At 38.1% G+C, this 22,155-nt stretch overlaps 2 protein-coding genes across 5 annotated transcripts in view; one reads left to right on the forward strand and one right to left on the reverse strand.

The window, feature by feature from the left end:
* Positions 1-18,781, reverse strand: part of MTREX (Mtr4 exosome RNA helicase) — a 40,818-nt gene extending 22,037 nt beyond the window's left edge. For all 3 annotated transcript variants that reach the window (XR_009934125.1, XM_062512603.1, XM_062512602.1), the window contains exons 1-15: positions 18,467-18,781; positions 17,651-17,782; positions 16,874-16,940; positions 15,088-15,150; positions 14,498-14,610; positions 13,559-13,733; positions 12,536-12,626; positions 12,042-12,166; positions 10,742-10,840; positions 9,882-9,984; positions 9,612-9,743; positions 8,365-8,444; positions 7,638-7,748; positions 6,890-6,991; positions 5,411-5,536 (exon numbers count right to left, since the gene is read on the reverse strand). Coding sequence is in view for 2 of the 3 variants with exons in the window: in XM_062512603.1 (XP_062368587.1) it covers positions 5,411-5,536; positions 6,890-6,991; positions 7,638-7,748; positions 8,365-8,444; positions 9,612-9,743; positions 9,882-9,984; positions 10,742-10,840; positions 12,042-12,166; positions 12,536-12,626; positions 13,559-13,733; positions 14,498-14,610; positions 15,088-15,150; positions 16,874-16,940; positions 17,651-17,782; positions 18,467-18,582 (1,635 nt within the window). In the remaining variant the exon portion in view is untranslated. The remainder of the gene's footprint in view (positions 1-5,410; positions 5,537-6,889; positions 6,992-7,637; positions 7,749-8,364; positions 8,445-9,611; positions 9,744-9,881; positions 9,985-10,741; positions 10,841-12,041; positions 12,167-12,535; positions 12,627-13,558; positions 13,734-14,497; positions 14,611-15,087; positions 15,151-16,873; positions 16,941-17,650; positions 17,783-18,466) is intronic.
* A 166-nt stretch (positions 18,782-18,947) lies between these two features.
* DHX29 (DExH-box helicase 29) overlaps positions 18,948-22,155 on the forward strand; it is a 29,763-nt gene continuing 26,555 nt past the window's right edge. For both annotated transcript variants that reach the window (XM_062512598.1, XM_062512599.1), the window contains exons 1-2: positions 18,948-19,136; positions 21,592-21,665. In XM_062512598.1, the coding sequence (XP_062368582.1) occupies positions 18,959-19,136; positions 21,592-21,665 (252 nt within the window). In that variant the 5' untranslated portion in view covers positions 18,948-18,958. The remainder of the gene's footprint in view (positions 19,137-21,591; positions 21,666-22,155) is intronic.

Below are 22,155 nucleotides of genomic sequence, written 5' to 3' on the forward strand. Positions count from 1 at the left end.
CTCCAGTTGTAACAAGAGACTTAAAAGGAAAACAACCTAACTGTTTCTCTGGCCTGCAAATACCACCTTCTCACCTTAGTTGTGAATGACGGAAATTTGCAGCCATTTACCCTCTCTAATACAGTAGGCTACTGTTGTAACCATCATTAATTCTACTTCAGGCTGTTAACTCCAAGTTCTGGTCTCCTCCTTGCTTATGGAAAAAGCAAATGGCATCTCTATGTTCAAGAAGAAGATAGCTGACATTTTCAACAGATTAACCACTACAGGTATCAGGACAGTGATGTATTTATTTTACAACACTTTTTATAATTTCAGTAAATATCCAGTATGTTTTAACTTAAAGGAAAAGTGTGCACTAGCAAAGACTACCTACTTCTATAAAATGTTTATATAAAAATAAATTTTAAAAAGTACTTTTGTCATCTGTTCATCTCAAACCTACCCTTTTTGTTTTAAGAAGGCAAAGTAAATAATCTATCTCAGCCAAAATGCACTCACATTCATAGCGATGAGCTTAACAAAGTAAATTTTCCAAAAATCTGGAGGAAAATTGCTTTTCACAGACTGAACTAATAAAACTTGAAGTATTTTGTGGTATTAAAGCAACAACCACAATTAATAAATAAAACCCATTAGCTTAGTCCTACAGGCTCTTGAAAGTCCTGAGGTGAAGTTCAAAAATGAAAAACCATTTTACACACCACTTGATGCACCCCATTTTCCTACATTTTGTTTGCAAACATCAGCAAGAACAGCTATTTGCTGTTCTTTTCCATCTGTTGACTTGCATAATCATATACAAAACTGTGACCCTGTTCACAAAGGTGGTCGATTATCCATTTCCCTGATCTCTGCGATTTCATACCGGAATCTTGTTGACTTTAAGGCTTTTAAATTAAGGTTGGAAATTAAGTACCTTCCTGAATCCAGGGTTCCTGAAAGCCTGGAAAATTCCTGCAATGCATGCTTCATAGGGATAAGAAAATGTTGGCAGTTTACAGTAAAAACAATTATTTCACATTAAATTTTTTTCATCTAAATACATTTTATGAAGTATGCAAAATACATGTTTGTGATCCTCATCTACATCAAAACTTTAGAACATTTTACTGTCCTCAAACCTAGTGACAATTTATTACTTCAGATTTTGCAATGTCTTTTCCAACAAGTATTAGTGCCAACTGCCAACTGAAGTATTTTCTCCGGATGTAGGATTTGGTAAATTTCTCAACTCCTGAGGCTTCCCCCCCCCCTAGAAATAACTTCTGAGTCAAACCAAAGTACCATAGTGTAATTAAGATGGCAGGCTAAGCTGATGTTTGCAAAGAAAACTACTGAACTACCTGAATTTCCCTCATGCTCATTTGCCTGGCACAGTAAAACAATTTAAGAATCAAAATAAAATGCAAAGAGACTTCTAGTAGCAGCATACAGGCCAAATAAGGCCAGTGCAGCCAGCTCTATAAAATGAAGGCCCTGCCAAGGAACTAGATGTAGCTAGTGGAGCATCTCCTACAGCTTGGCATTGGAGCACTTTATGTTCAATACTCAAAAGACAAGAAAGCATATTAATGTATTTTTTACTTTGGCAGACAAATGCATTCCTGTATCAGAGACAGTGTAGCCAGCAGGACTGGGGAAAGGATTGGCATTGATGAATCCTGTGTTCAGCTCTGAGCTCGAAACTTCAAAAAGGACTTTAAAGTGTTGGACCACATCCAGAAAACAACAAGGTACATCAAGCATGTAGAGATCACATCTTCTGAGGAACACCTGAGGGAGCTGGGGGATAGTTTATCCTGGAGAAGTGGAGGCTCAGAGGATTCCTCACTGCCCTCTACAACTTCCTGAAAGGAGGTTGTTAGTAAGGTGGGGTCCAGTATCTTCTACTGTGCCTACAGGGAGAAGACCCAAGGAAATAGCCTTAAGCTGAGACGGGAGATATTCAGATTAGATATTAGAAAAAAATTTTTCACTGTTAGGGTGGTCAGGCACTGAACAGGTTGCCCAGGAGGTGGAGGAGTCACCATCCCTGGAGGTGTTTTAGAGGTGTCTAGCATTGGGTAATATGGTTTAGTGGTTTAGGGCTTGCACTGGTAAATGCTGGGTTGACAGTTGGACTTGGTGATCTTAAAGGTCTCTTCCAGCCTTGATGATTCTATGTTTTCTTTGAATTTTTCAGTCCATCTATCTTCTTTTGTGATGGAGTAAGTAAATGCAAAGCACTGACAGGCTCCAATTCAAAGTTCAAAAACGTATTTACGTAGCACATTTTCTTTCAGAGTACAATCATCCATTCTGCTAACACAATTAGCTCAAGATTTTTGTCTTTTAGAGACGTAACAGATTACCACTGTTGAGTAACTCAGCTCTCTCTGTAGGAATACATCCTTCTAGCATGGCCAAGTTCCAACTGGAGAGATACTGCACTGGTTTCAAAGACTATCTCGCATCAAGAAGCTTTACACTACCTACCTAAACTAACACAATATAGCTGAAGACTTTAAGTAAGGAAAAAAAACAAGTTTCCTATCAAATACTTCTTAGTATCATGCAAACATACAATTACAATTTACCATCTTCAGAAAGCTACCCCAACAGTCTTGTAAGCATTTAAGTTTATAGATTCATGCAAGTCACCAGTTTACTAAATATTCAGTGGTCAAGTAAATGCCAAGGATAAACAAAGAAACCTAGTTACACTGCAGAAGACAAATGTACATTACTGAGTCTAAGAAATATTTACAAAACTCCCTTGTAAGAACTCCATCTAATGGAATGCTGAATGTAAGTCTGGAGTACAGTACACGATGTTGCAATGAACAGTGCCACAGCCAAGCAGCACAGCTGCAGTAATGCTGCTGGTACCAATACACTCAAAGCTCCCACTTCATCGACTGAGACAGGAGGCAGCTGACAAGAAGATTCCTAGATGCTGTAAGAATCTTCAGGAAATCATTTGGATCAGACACTCATTCGGGTTGAAGGGCTATGACAAAAATGTTAAATGTAAATGTTCTATCATTCTCAAGAAGGTTAATTTATTTCTTCTGGAGTTTTTCTAATAAATCTTTACCTTATCCTGAAAGCAGAACACTACCACTAGGCACAACCATGATTACCAACAAATACCATCAGTAAGGAAAATTAACTGAGACATACTTATGACAACTGTGAATTGTAAGTATAGTAGAAATTTCAATCTGTATTGATTTCCTTGGCCTGCTTGACAAGTAAATTCCTCTAGATGCTTTGTATTTAAGAAGAAAAATAAGAAGGGTTTCTTTTTGGTGCTGTATCTTTTATTTCATAAAAGATTACTTTTACTGCCTTCATAGCAATTGGCTAAATAGTCACAGAAATTACAGAAATATCAATACTTTCATTTTAGCCACTTCTGATCTTTTTCAGAAAAATCTAAAAGTAATTTTTTTCTCACAAGTGAAGTAGTGTCAAAAACTAAACACATTAATTCATTTAGATCAGTGGAGAACAAGCAAGTTGTAACATAGAAAGCAAAAGCCATTTTCCTTTTTCCTATTTATTTCCTTATAATTCAAAAGGGGGGAAAATCGATGGTCTTGTAGTTTCAATGAAGGAAATATTCTTAACTATTTCCTCAAAATCAAGACAAAAACCCCAGAGGTAGTATCAAAAACAAAGTGATCTACTATTTCTTTTTCTGTCTTAATTCATTCAGATTGAGTTCTATAGTTCTCAAACTATTTCATTTTCAAACTTCAAAAAAACCACACCTTCTGAATGGGTGAGCTTATAATCTCTTAAAGTATGAAAATAAACACTTGAAATACCATTTTTTCTTAAGCTGTGAACAATTATTTTATATAAATTAACCTTTTTGTGGACTTTTTTATAAATACTATATATAAGGATTCTCTATTACTTCCCTCATTTTGTATATCCTGCTCTTTATTTTCCAGCTGAGGAAGTACAACTGTGTAAAACCTTTTTAAAAGTAAGTAAGACACAAAAAAATACCTGTTTTCTTAAATAGACTCAAAAACTCACAAAAGCCCAGTTTACAAACTTGGTCTTCATACATCAGAGATGTATACATGCATTAAGAGTGCACATGAAGAAATAAATATATGTACACTCCACTGAGAAAGCACAAATCAAATCAAGACTAAGAAATTAACACAAAACCTAATGCTACCATACCATGAATATTTCTGAAATTTATTTTACTGATTTCTGGTTAGTTAGCCAAAATGCATCATTCATGAAAATTCTGACTTTAAGAAGGAAAATACTACCTTCTTGAAGTACAGAAGATACATGTAATGTCATATTTACAAATATAATGTATTATGGATTAACAGGTAGCACTGACAGATCAAGACACACAACAAAGAATATACATCTGCATAATTAACAGCAGCCATTTTCCCCTTGTTCTTAATTTGCCAAAAAACCCCAAAACATTGGCATCTCCTTTTTTTCTGGCAACAACTACATGCCTTTTGTTAACATAACTTGATGCTGATTTGGGATGATTCCCTCAATTTATAAGTCTAGTAATACTGTAAATGCTGTTTTAACACAAATGACCTGCTATTTGTACCAAGGCTACAAGCTCCTGAACAGAGTGCAGTGTAATTCCCAAAGTTTTCAATTTCAGCATGTGTACACAATTAATGTAAGCAGCCTGAGACAGGCAGCTCACACAATAGATTATTATATTTCTTTGTAGCTGTTTTGCCATGGATTTTAAACAGAAGTGTAATGAGTACAGTATTTCATATTCAAATTATAAAGCAAGAGGGTATTAGTGTGATAATCTGCAACAACTCTCATTACAGTTTGGCGAAGCCCTGTAATTTAATGCCAACCACAAGTGAATTTTTCAGCCTTAGTTTCCAAACTTCACATTTGCAGCAAGGACCATCAGTTTCACCACAGCTGATTTTAGCATACTGACAGCCACTTCACTCTTCTTTATTGTACATACCTCATTTTTGCATGACCTTGTCCATTTCTTCTATCACTGACAGTCCATAAACAAAGTTTTATTTCATCACAGAATCAAGAATTTAGTAACTCTTTGAAAGCTCATAACATTTTTAAGGGTTATGGTTTGTTCACCATAACCCTTAAACTCCTGACAGTCAGCAAGAAACAAACAGAATGCTATCACTGGAAAAACAGGATACAGGATACTGTCCTGCCTGATAGCCCTTTCATACAAAGAAGAATAATACTACTTTTGTACAAATAAGGATGATATTAGTCTCCCGATTTTGTTTCACAATAAACTCCTACGAGAATTCACTGAAATCTACTTTTAATTGTCATTTTCTACCTGCACGATCTTCTGGTCTAAGGTGAATAATTTTGCACATACCGTAATCCTGTTGAGAGAACAGAAACAAAATGTCTCTCCTACCTTCAAAAGCTGCTTGCCAATTGTCGGACTCATTTTCTCATCCACCATAAGAATTACTATTCCTCTGTCATCCATACCTCGGCGTCCTGCGCGACCTGACATTTGAATGTATTCACCTGAGGATATCTATAATAAAATGAGAAAAAGAAATTAAATATCAAGAAAATAGCAAGAACACAATGTTCTAGTTACAATTGCACAGTAAGTGATATGATGTATAAAAATTAGCAAAGAAGAGTTATCTAAGTTATCAAAGAGTTATCACAGATTGACTTCATTAGTCATAATTACCATGAAACAATATAAATCTATGACTATCAATAAAATAAATCAGCAGTAAAAGTTAACTAATGCTCTTACAACTCTGTATCATGGTGCACCATTTTTAATAAGCACAAAATCCATTTTACTGGTATCTTTTATAATAGAAGGTTGCTGAGCATGGCAGAGATACAATGGATCTTCAACATAGTGATAACCCATCTCCATCATCATCAAATTATGTACCATTTCATTCAAATTATTCAAGAGTAACAATAATATACCAATAACTTGCATAAAGAGCACTTCTATGCCTTCTGAAATGAAGGGTTTATAAATAACTAGGACATGGACAACAGACAGCTTACAACTGGTTACCTACGTCTCAACATGTTATAGAACACGGGTTTTGTCATATGTGGAACTGCATTTTTAACAATACCCCAAGTTTCACTTTAGGTCAGATTTCAAAAACTACTTAAGCAAACAGTGCTAAACTCAGCAGAAACTTCTGTGGAACTTCTATCTCAAGGGTAACCCATTCTTACATACACATCTCACAAACACACAATCAGAAGGAACAGTGAGACTGAACAGCCCAAACTAAGATTGAAGCAGTGTTTACTTAATAACACATAGGTCAAGTCACTTCTCCCGTTCACCATAATTTTCCCAGCTTTGAAGGATGAGCCTTGGCCCTTAAAAAGCCTTGCTGCAATGACTTGCAAGACCTCATCTTTGTTTTAAGTAAACACATACCTGGTTTTAAGGTCTAAAATTTTATAGTTATGCAAAAAATACTGCTGAAAGAAAACAATACTCTTCCAAGGTAAATGACCTATTTTCTTGGGTCTGTTAAAATTAGTGATCATTATGATAGGATATGAAGCCCACTTATTCTTCAGAGTTCTCTGATACAGAATAAAGTATCTGGATCTCAGAGTTTTGGAAAAGGTGTGCAGAAGTCTTAGCCTAACCCAGGGTCTGTGGCTAACCTGCATTTGATTCCCTTCTGATGTATCTATTAAAAAAATCTCATAAATAACGTGAGGAACCTCATCTTCCAAAATTTGTGTATTAACTATAAATGGAAGAGACAAAGATTTTTTAAAGAAAATATATACTTTCTACAAAGCATTGAGGTAAACACATCAAGAGTGAATTTAATCCTACTAAGGTTTAAATAATACAGTTATTCCAAACCTTTTTCTCACTTACCCATCGGAAATCTTTCCCATCAAATTTACTGGCACTTGTAAACAGCACAGTTCTGGCCGGCATATTAATTCCCATAGCAAAAGTCTCTGTTGCAAATAAGGCCTAAACAAACAGACTGAAGTTTAAGCAAGCAAAAAAAGAGGATCCCAAGCAAACATGAAAATAGTCAGTGATTGCTACACAAAACCTCTCTGGATTTTAATATAACTGTAGAGTCAACACAGGGAACACAAGCATATTCAATACTTAAACTGGATCAAAACCATCTTTCTGTTTTCCCTTATTTTCCCTGGGTAAGCATGAAAAGTATATAGATGGGACCATGTGAAAGACTCCAAAAGAAAACATAATAGAGTGCAAATTATATTAATCAATAATAGCAATAAATTTCAATACTCAAGTTTGCAAAAAGAAAATAGGAGTTAGCTAGCCAAAAAAACCTCCGCAACTATCACCTAAGGTTACGTATTTCTGAGTATCTGTCCTTAGAACAACCAACAGTCAGCTTGGTAAATGTCCACATTCATATATAGGAGCAAGACATGACAAAATAGTTGAAGAAAAGACGAATCAGACACTGTAAATTCAAATACCTGTGAATAAAATCTAGAACACTTAAACTACAGCTGCAACTGTGTAGAATTCCATTGTAATACTAGCATACACTGTGACCTAAAGTGTACTTCCTGGATTTTCAGGATTACTAGTCATGTATTCACAACAAACTATAGACTGACACGAAAAATACCTTTATTAGGCCCTCTGAGAAAAGGATTTCTATTGTTTCTTTTAAGATAGGAAGCAAACCACCATGATGAATACCAATTCCTCGTTTCAGAAGGGGAAGCACATGTTCAACCTGGGAAGAAACAAAGAAGACCAGGAAACAAATTTTAGCATTTTGTTACTAAAAGTTGTATGTAAAACCTCAACACTGCACTTAGTGTTCATGCAACTCACTACTTCCCAATTTAAAATAACTACCCCTTCAGTCTTGCAATATTCTGCTTAGAAGCTGTAAAGATCAGAAAGCATCACTATGCTTAGTCATTATACAGTAAATTAGATTGCAGATGCATCAATGCAACTTTTTGAAAGCCTCAGCAATCAACGACCACTAAGTGCATACTGCACTCCCACTTGAACTATTTCCAGACTGCTTTAACCCAGGTGACTTCTTTCTAAACCTTTGTGCTTACTTAAAAACATCACTGGAAAAAATAAAACAAGAGGTAGGAACTCCACTGTTAATTCTGATATACGTCATCTGCTGGAATTGCAACTGGAAGAAATCCTAATCACCGTTTTTATAATGACAAGAAGCAATGCAGGAGATACTAAAACCTGGGGAGGAGATTATCCAGTTTTGCAATTTCTGTACCATCTACAAAACACCTACAGCTTCATAAGTTGCAGAAAACATGACAGCAGCAATTCAACTCTATTCAAAACAACCCTTTTAAATCTCCACTCACCTGAGGAAGCTTTTTGTCTTCATCTGAGAGACAATCAATTGCATTATTGAAGACTTCTTCAACCATTTTTTTTTCTTCATCTAAGAAGACAATTTGTAAGTTATTACAAAATGCAAAAGGGTAATACCAGATGTAAATAAAGCGATCCCACATTCTTATATTTACAAAAGTGTCTAATAAAAATTGAGTGGAATACTGTGAAGTCTAATCACCCACACTGGGTCAGGTGATCAAGACTTCAATAAGCCTAGAGGAGCCAGATGGTAACCAGAAGCAGATGATCAGGAAAAAGAAAACTAGAACAAGCTTTTCAGAGCAGTCCAAACATAAGCTACTTCTAAGCTTGGGATTTATCAGTCTTATGGGCTATTTCATAAATCTCCCCTGTTCCTCTTTCACCTACTAGTCTCTGTCTACATCGACACTGAGGTTCTTCCCTGTTAACTCCCAAAGTTTACACTCCTTCAACTAAGTAGTATGAGTATCAAGAATATACATTCAAAGGTGTGATTCTGAAGAAAACATGAAAATGCACCTTGGCATTTACATATCTTTAAATTTTCTCACAGAAACACCTGCATTATTCTGCCACACTAAACCAAAACGTGCAAAGACTGGAGTAAGCAAGAACCCTGAACAGCTCACAAACATGGACCAGCACATTGATTTACAAAGAATTCCTTATTTTTCTTAAAACTCCTTATATTTTGAAGAAGCAATGAGCTTAAATTTATTTGCAAAGCTTGGTCTTAGTCCAAGATGAAACAAGTCTTCTTTGTTTACCTTTTGGTTTTTACTTTGAGAAGCAAGGGGAAGAAGGAAATAAAGAAAACTGGATTGCATTGTTGAGAAAGAACAGTCTAGTGGTTTGTTATACAGTTGTTTGGACTTAGAGTATACTATTTTTTTAATGAATGTAACATGAAAATTTTGAGAAATACTTTTTTATGATCAGTCTTATCCCATTATAGACAGATTTTTCTAGGAACTCTTGTGTTATTATTACAATAAATGGCATACAGGAACAAAAAATAGAGTTTAAAATCAATTAACAGTTTGACATTGTGATGACCAAGTACTCTGTGCACCAATACCTTTCTACTGAATACAGCTTGAGGTACCAGCATAGTAAATGAAAAAAGCAGTACGTATTTTCCTTTTAGTTTTACACAGAACATTCAACAGGAAAAGTAGCATTTCACACTGAACTACATCTGTGAATAGAATTCAGTTGGATATATCTGTACCTGTATTGAAATCTAACTTTGTCATCTGAAGTGCATAGGCTTCACAGTCTTTCTTACTGAAGCTGAAAATAATCACAGGTTGGAAATTCCTCTCCATGATCATCTTCACAATCTTAAAAACATTTGAAGGACCTGCAGAAAGATTGTATTAATTTAAATTAAATTTTACAATAAAAATATCTTATGGAGTAATTGAGACACAAGCACAACTTGCACAGAACTTTGAAAAAAAAAAACACAAAAATTACCTCAGAATGGGTTCAAACTCACCTTTTGTTCCTCCTTTCCTGCCTTTCTGATCCCCTTTTGCTAAGTCTCCTGCATCTCTAAGCACTTGCATTGCCGTATTAAAATTATCTTCTCTGAAATCTCCCTAGATGTAAAACACAACCTTTGTAAATAGTTATTTACACAGCCCACTCAAAAATACTTGGTGCTTTGCAGACGCAATACCATTACCCCTATATACACAGGTAAAAGGACAAAAACAATGCATAAGCTCTTATCAAGAGTTTACTAGGTCAGTGTCACAGCTTAGAATTACACTGGTGTGTCTCTGCAGCTGCTTCTCATTGTTCTATCCACCATGCTACCCATTGTGCCAGACCTGCTGAATGACACAGTACCAAAACTAACTTTTAGGAATATCCACATTGAACTACACTGCCCAACTTATGGCATAAGCAACTGTTGAGCAAACTAATGATAAATTTTAAACAAGTTTTTAATTCAAAAACACCTAAAGAAACAAAAATATGTTGCTCTCTTGACTAAAGTCACATTTACATGCCACTGTGTTTTCTTTTGAGTGAGAAACAGTACCAGGAACATCAATTACTTTGCAGACTTACAGAAAGCAGCATACATTTCATAAAACAAGCAAGGATGTGGGCACTTAAGAAGATCTCAGGCAAGTATTACTCAGCTGACTGCATGACATTAGCTAATAAAATCAATTTCTTGTGTAAGACTCCAAAAATCTAAAAGCAATTCAGAGATCACCATTACTCACTTGTACTTAATTTTAACAAAAACATCTTTTATACAGCCTATCCAAATCTTGCAAGAGCTCAAGCTTTTAACCATTATATGAGGAAAACAATCTTTCAGACAAATTGAGCATTCCTTACATTTTCATCAACAACCAGATGGAGTCCATCTCCTCCTGCTGGAAATATATAATGCTGCAGTGGAGTGGGTCGATAGTCAGTATAAATCACATGGCAAGGCTATAAAGAAAGAATTCACATAAATACAATATTTTATATTTATTAATTTTTTAATTGCATTGTCGTATCACTTGCTTGATGGAAAATCCAATACATTACTACTAAAATGCAACTTGGTAAAAACCAGAAAGTAAGGCTTTCAGAAACTAAGATAATAAATTTTCTTTCCTGAATAAGAAATTTGCACAAATGACATTGCTTAAGAAAATGAAACTTTGCAAATATTTTAGAACACAAATTAGCTACAAAAATTCTTTCTAATAAACACAAAAAGTAAAGATAGACAGTATTTCTTTCAACATTATTAGACAGACTTGAAATATTAACATCTTCTAAAATTAAAGAGAAAACTGTTAATTTGTATTTTGAAAAAACAGCCTGAAGTATTATTGAAACACCTAAGAAAAACTCACAGTAAACTTTCACCTAAAGTTTCGATGCATTGAGAAGGTTTCTTTAGGAAAAAAAAAAAACAAAAACACAAACTTTCTTTAAAACAGTAAATATTACATAAATCTGCATTTTAAAACCCCACAATCTAATGCAGCACGAAGTCAAGGTTTTGTGCTCCCCTTAAACAGGTATCTTTTATATTACATTCCCTCCATCACAAACAATATAAGATTAATCTCCAGGATATTCTTAAAATTGGACCAACCACTTGTTGATAACAAATTCCCCAGTTCCAATTCACCAAGTCTTTGCTACAGAAGCACGTCTTAGAAAAAAACAGAACAGAATTGAAAACCTAAAGGTTACAGGACAGGATCGATGTCTTAATACTTTTCTCACTTCTTTGCAAGCATACATAGTATTTCCCCATGGATTTAAGCTTTGCTTTTGATTTCTACATGGCCCTTTACACAGCTCCTCAGATGAATTCTCCCAATAATCTCTTCTCTACCAGCCCTCAGAAAATCACTGTATGTTTACTATGTTTCTTAACTCAGAATGCTGAAATCAGGCAGGTGCCTAAAGAATTGTGGAAAATAAACATTAAGAAACAGCTCTAATGCTGCCATGCAGAAGCAATAGCAGGAACACAGCTAGAGAAGCCAAGAGTGATCTATACTATCACCTATAAGCACTAAAATTACTAGAAAGATACTCAGAGGTCCAGTTATCAACCAAACAGTTTTATGCCACAAGACAAAAAGCATAGAGGTACAGCTGGTAATACAGGTATTATCAGAAATATAACCTGTTTGTGAAGATGGCATATCCATTCAGCAAACTGACGGGCATTTGGAATAGTTGCAGAAAGGAACACATAATGTACGTTATCAGGAAGCAAAATAATAGTCTCTTCCCAAACCACACCACGTTCTGAAAATGGAAAGATATACAGGACATTTATGTGATCAAAGTATGTTTCTCATCCCTGAAGCCAAAGAACAGCAGGCTTAAAAACAAAATAAGACAAAAAATAAAACAAGTCTCTAAACAAGTGGGGCATATCAAATGCTCTCAAAGTAGTTTCTGCTTTGGCTAAAAATGTACAAACTACAACACATAAGTATATAAATAGGAAGGAAGTAAAAGAAATAATATATAAGTAAGAAATAAATTATGAATTACTTATACAAAAATGAAAGATTTTTAAAGATACAAGATTAAATACTTCAAAATAAAAATAAATTGTTCTTGGAGAAAAAATACAAAGATCTGAGAAGAGAAATAGCACATAGAGGATACCTGTATCTCTCATGTAGTGAATTTCATCAAAAATAACCCATGCAACTTCACGCATAACCTCAGAACCTCTGTACAGCATACTTCTCAAGATCTAGAAAAGGAAGTAAAAGTTGAGTACCTTCACATGAAATAACTGTCACGTTACAAGGACATCAGTAAGAAAACTGTCAGAAATATTTAGTTCACATTTACATGGATATATGCAATCACATTTTGCATAAAACATAAAAGCATTTAAAGGCAAGTTTTGAGATGCTTTCCAAGTTCATTTCAATCTAACAATCTCACTACCTGAGAAAACTAGTTTCTCTGAAAGGAACAGGAAAGAATGAAACAACTTATTTTTCTAAGCTTCCACTGGCAGGCAATTGTTACAGCTCTACAGATCTACTTCTGCAAAGCTGTCTTTTTACCTCATCCTAACAGATAACCTGTGATTAAGAGGAAATCTTTTGTCAGAAATGAAATCCTTCAATCTCTTCAATCTTTCCCTACCAAAGTTACACCTGTTCCTTTGAGGTAAAGGCAAAAAGAGGAGAATTCTAACTCTTGGCTGCATTTCTATAACAGAAATATGAGAAAACTCTGTAAACAATACTTTGTTACCAAAGGTGAAAAACTACATATTGCTGGAGTTCTAGACCCTACTGTGAACCACCCAACTATCCTTCAATGATTCTGCTCTCCCGATTTTGTCTTTCTAGAACAAAATACTGACCACAGGATTTAGGAAATCTGACTTTCAGCATTTCAAATCTACAGAATACTCAGTGTCTTGAGCACTCAGGAAATTAAATTCTGACTTTCTCCACATTAGAATCAGACGTTCCTGACTTAGATTTCCAAAACATAAATTCACAGAGGTTGACCTAACTTTTAAAATAACCAGAAGTTAAAAGAGTCATCATGAACTTTAGAATGGTTTCTACCCTAACAAGGCCACTTTTAGTCTTTTCAGATTGGACCTTCCCAATTTAAAAGGGTAGAAGGAAACACTGATCAAGAATTAATGTATGATCTTACCTCAGTTGTCATTACCAAACAAGAAGCTGTAGGATTAATGGTGACATCCCCAGTCATCAAACCAACATCCTGAAATTCCTCATACATCTCACGGTACTTCTGATTACTCAAAGCTTTAATTGGACTTGTAAATATCACACGCTGCTTTTCCCTCAAAGCCAGGGCAATTGCATATCTGTATTCAAAGAATATCCATATTAACAGCTGTTAAGAAGACAGAGCATATTACTTTGCTTAAGAACAAAATAAATTGTGCAATTCAGAACACCAACAGAAAGATGCACAGCATCTGAATCCATGCTCTAATACATCGTGCATTTCATATCCAGATTAAGTTCAGTGCAACTAAATATACATCTCTGGAGAGTGAGAAGTCTTTAAACACCAAGTTAGCTGATTTTTATGGACACAAGAATAGATGTAGCTTAATTAAAAAGCTGTCACTGTGTCACAACAAAACTATTATTACTTGAACCCATGCTCTGATATATCTTCATGCGTATTTCATTTCCCACTTAAGATTTGAAGCAAACTCTGACAGACAAGTTGCTGACTAAATCAAACCACTGCTTCTAACAAAGCAAAAAAAAACCACAAAACAAAGTCCTTACTAGCTCTAGCCAGGGGATAGAAAACAAAGGTATTTTTTCTAGATTTACAGAAATCTGTATTGAAGAAACTTTCATTTCAATCTATACAGTAAGACCTTGACAGTTTAAAAATAAAAGCTAAACTTAAACACAAATTGAGCCTTTCACTACCCACTAAATAATGAAAGATGTAATTTTTATATCCATGAGCATTCAATTCAATTGTAACACTGATGGACTGAACGTTGTATCAAGAAATTGGGATGAAAACTGCTACTGATGGTTCAAGAAAGTGACAGAAGGGACATCACACTGTTCTTTCATTAGAGCCTGTTAGAAAAGTACTTACTCAGCACAAACAGTTTTACCAGCTGATGTGTGAGCTGACACTAACACAGACTGGTTATTATCTACACAAAGAATAGCTTCTCTCTGGAAAGCATCAAGAATAAATGGATATTCCTAGAAAGAAAAAAAGCAAAAACATCACAGAATTTTAAGACAGACTTTTATCTAACTAATTTTCTGACTGACCGCATGTGTAAATTAGAGGCAGAAATTAAATCCAGCAGACACTTGTAATTTCTGCTGATCTTAACCCATACTTAATACCATACTTAATGTTGGCTTATGTCTTGTTGTCATAGCAAATTAAAATCCTGCCCTGATGACTGAATCTTCGCTAATTTACCAGCTTAGAAAGAGAACTAGAATGCTGCACCTGCCTGACTTTACAAAAAGAATGGACATCATAACAGCGCATCCACCTCATTCAGCCACATAATTTTCTCTAACAAATTTTAAATACAGAAACATCAGTTTTATACAAAACAGACCATCTTTTACAGACCTTACTGACAAAGTACATAATTCTTCCATCTACTCTCACGTACTATGTATAGCATGTGCAAAAAAAAAAAAATGGAATCTACCACATACTTTTGCAGCTTTTCCAGTTCTTGGCTTCAGACCTGTGAATTCCTCATTTGCTGGAAGCGCAACCTACACAATACATTTAAAATAAAAACAGTTGCAGATTTCTTTGTCTACAGCAGTGACATTTCTGGCAACATGAAGTGCATGAAAACAAATTTAAATTTCTGTTATCCTGCTTCTATAAGCCCATTATGTCAAGGGTTCATTCCTCCCTCTCAAGAGTTTTTCAATCAATCTCTATATTCTCCTGCCTCAACAGTGCTGCTTCCCTCACTTCTCTCATATCCCTGCTGTCTGGTGTGAGATACTACTGCTTTACCTACCTTGAAACACTTTTCAGCCAAGACGTGATCATGTCTTCTAGCCAGTGGACGTTTGAAGCAATTACCAAGCTCACTTTAATAATACTCCCTTTCCAAATACACTGTATTTCTACTGGTAACATTCCTATTCTTCGTCAATATCTAATATTTATTCAATTCGAATATGTAAGCTCTCTTCAGCTACTAAGTGATGGCAAATCTTTACCAGACATGTCAAAATAGTAAACACTGTGTACACATATGGGCTTGAGAGCCCTGATCAGCACCATTTAAACAGTTCCCTTATTACAGAATTCCGATGATACTAAGCCCTTGAATGTGACCCTAATGAACTTGAGTTAGTTCTGGAAAGCAGCACAGAAGATAAAAAGATCATAACAATACAAGGAAGCTTAAATTTAGACATTTGATTCTCATGCAAACTCTTTCTGATAGTCATATATGAACGCGGGATGATTCAAGAAAACATAAATTTAAGAAAGCATAAATAGCTTGCATTTTTCCTATTTGAATTTGTATTTTGTATATCACTACAATTTGAAAATGGGTAGTTTTTGTTACTTTGGACACTAAAAAAAAAAACCCTAGTATTTCATTTTTACCAAAATGTATTTCTCAACAGTAATCAGCTTTAGAAGAAAGTCTTTCATCCTTGAAACAGATGAGCAGAATACCTCAATGCATTGATCACACTACAAACAGAAACCTGTTTTACCAACCAGTAGGTTTTTCTTCTCAAATGTTCTTGGTACCTTACAAATATGGAAGCCTATCAATACTACCATTGAGTTTTTCACACTCATTTTATTCTAAGTATGATTCAAATTCCCTCTGGTAAATTATCCTACTAATTTTTCAAGTGCATTTTGTGCATGCTCAGTGTCAGATACAGACTTTAAACTCTTCACTACCTTAAACATATTACAAAATACTGTATCTGCTGGAGTGCAGGAAAGCTTTGCAGAGGGATCAGGACAGACTGGATCTATGGGCAAAAGATCAGTGGTGTGAAACTCAGCAAGGTCAAGTCCCAGGTCCTGCCCCTGGGCCACAACTTCTCTAAGTAGCACTGCAGGCATCCCCAAGCGGAGGGCAGTTTTTTCTCTGAGGTAATAAGCAAAAGGAGAATATGAAAGGGCCTTAAACTGTTAATAGGGAGACTCGACACTAGAAAAGAGTTGTCAAGCATTGGACCAGGCTGTCCAGAAAAGCAGTTATCATTGAAGCCTGAAGCCATGTAAGAGACATGTAAATGTGGCACTTGGGTACAAGGTTTAATAAGTACCAGGGAGGACCTGGTAGTGCTGGGTTAATGGTTAGACTCAATCTCAAAGGCATTTTCCAACCTAAAAAATTCTGTGATCTAATAATTGCAAGCAGAACAAAGAATACTGTATAGTGACAGTAATACACACAATTAGGTATAACAAGCCCATATTTTCCATGTGCTTTTACAGTGCACTCACCTCATGTGTACAACCTTCAACAGTTTCCACAGACTGCACCTTTACCTGAGGCATCAAATCTGTCAAACTAAAAAGATACAAGTTAGGACTGACAGTTCCTTCTCTCGTGGCCATGAGAAGGGACTGCAGTCCCAGTGCATAAAACTGTTTATTTATGATGTAGGCATTCTACACCACTAACACAGAAAATTACTTAAAATGTTGGCTCTGGTTCTGTTTTGCTCCTGTACATTTATCCTGTTTGAAGTGTTTCAAGTAGTCTTCTCATGAGCTTCTCACAGAAAGCCTAATGTTGAACTCTAGAAAGATTATATGGAAGACTAAATGACAATGCAGTTACCACCTTACATGCCTCAAAAGCCTTCTTTGTCTTATTTCCAATTTACTCTTCCTGTATCTCAAGCCAACTATGTCTTTCAACATCATGGTACACAGCAAGCCTGCTTACTCTCATCTCCTGTTCTGTGTGAAACCAGCATGATGGCTTTGACCTCAAGTCACCAATTCAAGTGAGTAACTACAAACTCATGAACACTTTCTACTGCAAATGCCTACAAGTGTGCAGTATTATTTTAAATCCACACAGCGTTCATCACTGCTGAGGCTGCACTAGCAGCATGTTCTCACTTAAACAGATAATGGCAAAAGAAACTTGTGCAAATTCATCTTTACAGGCAATCACTGCAAAACTACTTTATATCAACTATTCCAAACTGGCACATGGCTAACCAGGGGTGGCTTGCTAGAACTATCTTATATATTAAGCCAGGCACTTACTTAACATCTTCTGCTAAAACATCTTCCAATTTTGGTTTTTTTCCCAAAATGACATTTTCAGTACTATCAATCTCAACTTCCCGTTTCGGCTTGACTATTGCTGGTACTGAAGGTTTTTCTTCCAACCGTTTTCTGCAACACAAACACACAAGAATTTTAAATTTTGGCTCATTTATTTACGCATTTTCAGAAAAAGTACAGATACACTAAAGGACTACACTGCACTTGGGGAACAACCCAGGTAACTCCATCCACAAAAACAGCCGTGGAATTTCAAGTAAGTTCAAGATAAGCTGGCCACGAGGCCCCCACACTCCCCAGCTGGCCACAGAGCCAGGACTGACTACAGCTTTAGAGCCAGGTATCCTGGGAAAGTGGGTCACAGAACTACAGAATGGGTCAGGTTGGAAACAATCACAGTGGGTCATCTGGTCCAACCTCCCAATGTCCTACAGCACATTGCTTAGGAGTGGATCCAGATGGCACTTAAATATGAAAGGAGACTCCACAAACTCTGAGCAATCTGTTCCAGTGCACAGTCACCCACGCACTTAAGTTCTTCCTCACGTTCAGGTGAAACTTTCTGTGCATGAGCTACAGCCTGTTGCCTCTTATCCTATTGCTCGGCATCACCAAGAAGAGCCTGGCTGCATCCTCTTGGTACCCTCCCTTCAGGCACTGAGAAACATTCCAGAGGTACCGAGGGGGTAAAGCAGCTCAAACACGCCGTCAGAAGATGGGCCCAGAGTTACAGCCCTTACCCCACCTCCAGAGCACCTCCAGTACCGCTGCCCCAGTCCGGCTCCGCACCCTTACCCCGGCCTCCTGGCACCCTCGGCGGGGCCCGTTTTGCTCTTCTTGGCGCCAGAAGCAGCGGCGGCCGCGTCCTCCTCGAACACGCTGAAGAGCTCATCCCCAAAGGCCTCCGCCATCTTAGCCGCGCTCCCAAAATGCCCCGCTCAGTGCCGGACACTTCGCGCGAGAAAGGCACGTCCGACCCCGCCCCCTGAGGGGAGACGGAGACTCACACCCTGGCACTGGTAGCCGCCCGCACGGCCCGTGTTGGGTCCGGATCTCTCACGGATTTCAGACCGTGTTTGGATTCAGTACCAAATCCCCCTGTGAGCCCCCGCCGGGCGCACGCCTTGCCCTTCCCTCCTAGAAGGTTATGTACGAGAAGCCGACGCAGGCCGCGCGGCCCGCGCGCATGCGCTGGGGGCCCTGGCCAATGGGAAGTGGCGACGGCATTCAGAGCGCGGTGCCCGGATGTGCGCGTGCGCAGGGCAGGGGGGCAGGGGTCGGGTCACCATGGGTGGCCGCAACAAGAAACAGCGGCCGGGCAGCGCGGCTCATGCGGCCGCCTCCGCCACTGCTACCGCCCGCGCCCGCGCCGCACACTCCGGCGTAGCCGCGGCCGTGGATCCAGCCAGCCGGACTGCCCCGCCGCGACCAGCGGCTGCCTCCAAGGAGCCGCGTGTCAAGCAAGGTACCGTGGCCCGCAGAGCTCCCGGGAGCGGCCGTGCCGAGCCGATCCGTGCCGGAGAGGGACGCGCTGTGCGGGCGGCTGAGGATGCCGTGGTTGGAGGGGCAGTGCCTTCCGGGCCCCCCTGCGGGTGCGGCTGCCGATGACCGCGGCCTTATGAGGAGAGGCCGGCCACTGGGGCTGGTGTTTCCCAGCTTCGGGAGAGGCAGCTGGAATTGCTCCGCTGCTCATCTGGTTGGGCCTGACTACAGCCCGCCTTGCCCGTCTAGCCGGTCAAGGGAGGGAACTCCTCCCCGTCTGCTCGGCCCTAGTGAGGCCTCGTCTGAGGTTCTGTGTCCGGTTTCGGGCTCCTCCGTGCAGGAAAGACGATGAGCTACTGGAGAGGATCACAAAGATGATGCAGCTCCTTATGAGGAGAGACTGGGGGAGCTGGGCCTGTGCAGAGAAGACTGAAAGAGGCCCACGGAAAAGTATACAAATATTTCAAAGATATGTGCCAAGGGGATAGTTCCAAATTCATTTCAGTGGTGGCTGTAATGAGCAGCAATAGGCACAAACTGTAACACGACAGGTTTAACCTCAACAGGAGGAAGAACTTCTGTACACTGAGGGTGGAGAGCACTGGAACAGGCTGCCTAGGGAGGTCATGGTCTCTGGAGATATGCAGAGCTCACCTGGATTAATGCCTGTGATCCCTGATATCTGTGATCCTGTTGTTCCAAGTTGGATGATCTCTAGAGGTCTTTTCCAACTGTAACTATTCTACGATTCATCTGCCAGGTGTGTCCCTGAGCAGATAAGCCTTGGTGGCATCGATGTATTAATTACATAATTGTAGAGTCTTGTTATTAGATTGTTAGCAGTTTCTGTGAAACAAACGTTTGGAAGGCACTTTCCCAGAATTTCTGATGTATATGTTTGTTTAGTGTATTAACAAAAATCAATACAGTGGATTTGGGATTATTTTGGGGTTCTTTTTTTCTGTCTTGAAAGACCTGTTACAAGGCTGGGATCACTTCTGTGGTATTAGATAAGATGAGGGATGACTGTTCCGAGTGCAGTCTGAAAAACTATTTTTCTGAAGCACTGTGAGATGTCTAATTTCCATAAGCCATCTTTGCCAGAAAAGCCCATGTAAGATTAGAACAGGTTACATTGCACAGCATGAGCAAATCACGCAACGGCCAGGGCATCTGAGATTCCCCACTTGTTAAGAAAAGGTTTTGTAATCTCTTAATATAAGCATCCTGAACCTATTCATTTACAAGTATGGGCTCTGCTAAGTGTGTTTCTTGTGTCTTCCATTCCTCCAATAACCATGATGCCCAGTCCTATTCAGAAAATATCCTGCTTTTCTCTGAGGTTGTATACTGTGGTGAAAAATCAGTCAGTGTAAATGAAAGCTAATTTGATATATTCTAAAGAGCAAGGAGGTGCCAGTGAGTAGATCCTGACTGCTGACAGGTGTTTATATCTCCTGACCAAAGGGGGTCATACTTTTTCTGAAATGCAGTTACCAAACCTGATATGATCTCAAAGCAGGCTCTCCCAGAGCTGTTCTGCAGGCAGGCCAGCATGGATGAGGTGCTCAGCCCCCCTGTTGGGGAGGTAGCTGTGCCTCCTGGAGCACCATGTGGCCACACAGAGTGGTGGAAGCTGTGGGCTTGCTCACATTCTTTCTGCCTGTATAGTACCAGACACACTATATGTGCTCTGAAAGTGATGGAATTCAACAGCAAGCTGTGTGCTGTCATGTTAATGGTAATAAATAGTTTTGCGAATTAGGGTTTGGGTTTTTTTAGTTGCTGTTAAATGAAAAGTATTTAAGAATGACCAGAGCAGACCAAATGCTTCTGGAAGCCAGTGCCCTCCCCTAGGTAAGGAACAAAAGCAGATACATAGGTAAGAACACAGACATGCAATGACGCTGCTGTAGGATATTCTTACAGACTCTACCAGCTGTGGTGAGGGTCTCCCTGAACCAGATGGAATTGTTTTTTCAATGCTTTCCCGTGTCAGGTGATTTCTTTACTGCAAAGCTGTTCTGTCTGCCCTTGAACCTCAGTAAATGTCCACTGTCCATGGCTTTAGAGGCAAAGGGTTCTGTTACATAGCTACGCACTTTGTAATAAAAAGTCCTCAATAGCCTTGCTTGCTTTGAAGCTGCTATTTACTTCCCCATTTGGCAATCCTTTTTCAGTGTTCAGAGAGTGAGCAGTCAATTGCTTTTCCTCTCATTACGCCCTTTGAATTTTACATTTTGGCTGCCAGGAGTCATAGCCTTCTTCACTATTCCTAGTTCAAGGCCTTTCTAGGTTATTGTTATTATGTACCTGCAAGTTTCTGGCAAGTTAGTGTCATAGTTTGCACTGACTTGTGTTGTATTAGCTCTGCTTTAGCTGCATTAAACAATGTTCTCCGTAGTTTTTTGTAATTGATGGTTATTTGCAATTTGCAGGTCCAAAAACTTACAGCTTTGGTTCAACAGCAGATCCCAGTGCTGCTGCAAATCTGGATAAATCTGTTCTTAAGGCAAGTATCTTCTTTACATAAAACAACTTTAATTTTCATAGTACTGCTTTAGCTGAGTAAATATTTTATCAGGTCTTTCTTAGTATTATGTTGTACATGTAAACTGCATTAATGTATGAGACAACTGACTGTTTGGAGTTTGATTTTGTTACGGGTTTTGAGTGTCGTTTAAGAAATAGGGGTAAATTACCAAGGTAGGGTAATTTTTTTTTTTTTTAATAACAAATAATTCTTTGCATGCAAGACATTTAGGAGTTAGGTCTGGGCTTCTGCTGTGCATGTGGATTTTTCTTCCTGTCAGACAAAGGATATAGATTTTCTAAAACAAACTTAGTAGCAGCTAAAGCTTGGTTCATGTTTTAGAAGAGTTTCAAGTATTAGAATTACCAAATTTTATTTTAAAGGTGTTTTGGAAGGAGAATATAATGGATTGCATCTTGATGCTCAACTTATATGAGCAGAGGAGAAAGGCCTTGGCTTTTTTGGTAGA

Source organism: Cinclus cinclus, chromosome Z, assembly GCF_963662255.1.
Source record: "Cinclus cinclus chromosome Z, bCinCin1.1, whole genome shotgun sequence".
NCBI classification, from domain to species: Eukaryota; Metazoa; Chordata; class Aves; order Passeriformes; family Cinclidae; genus Cinclus; species Cinclus cinclus.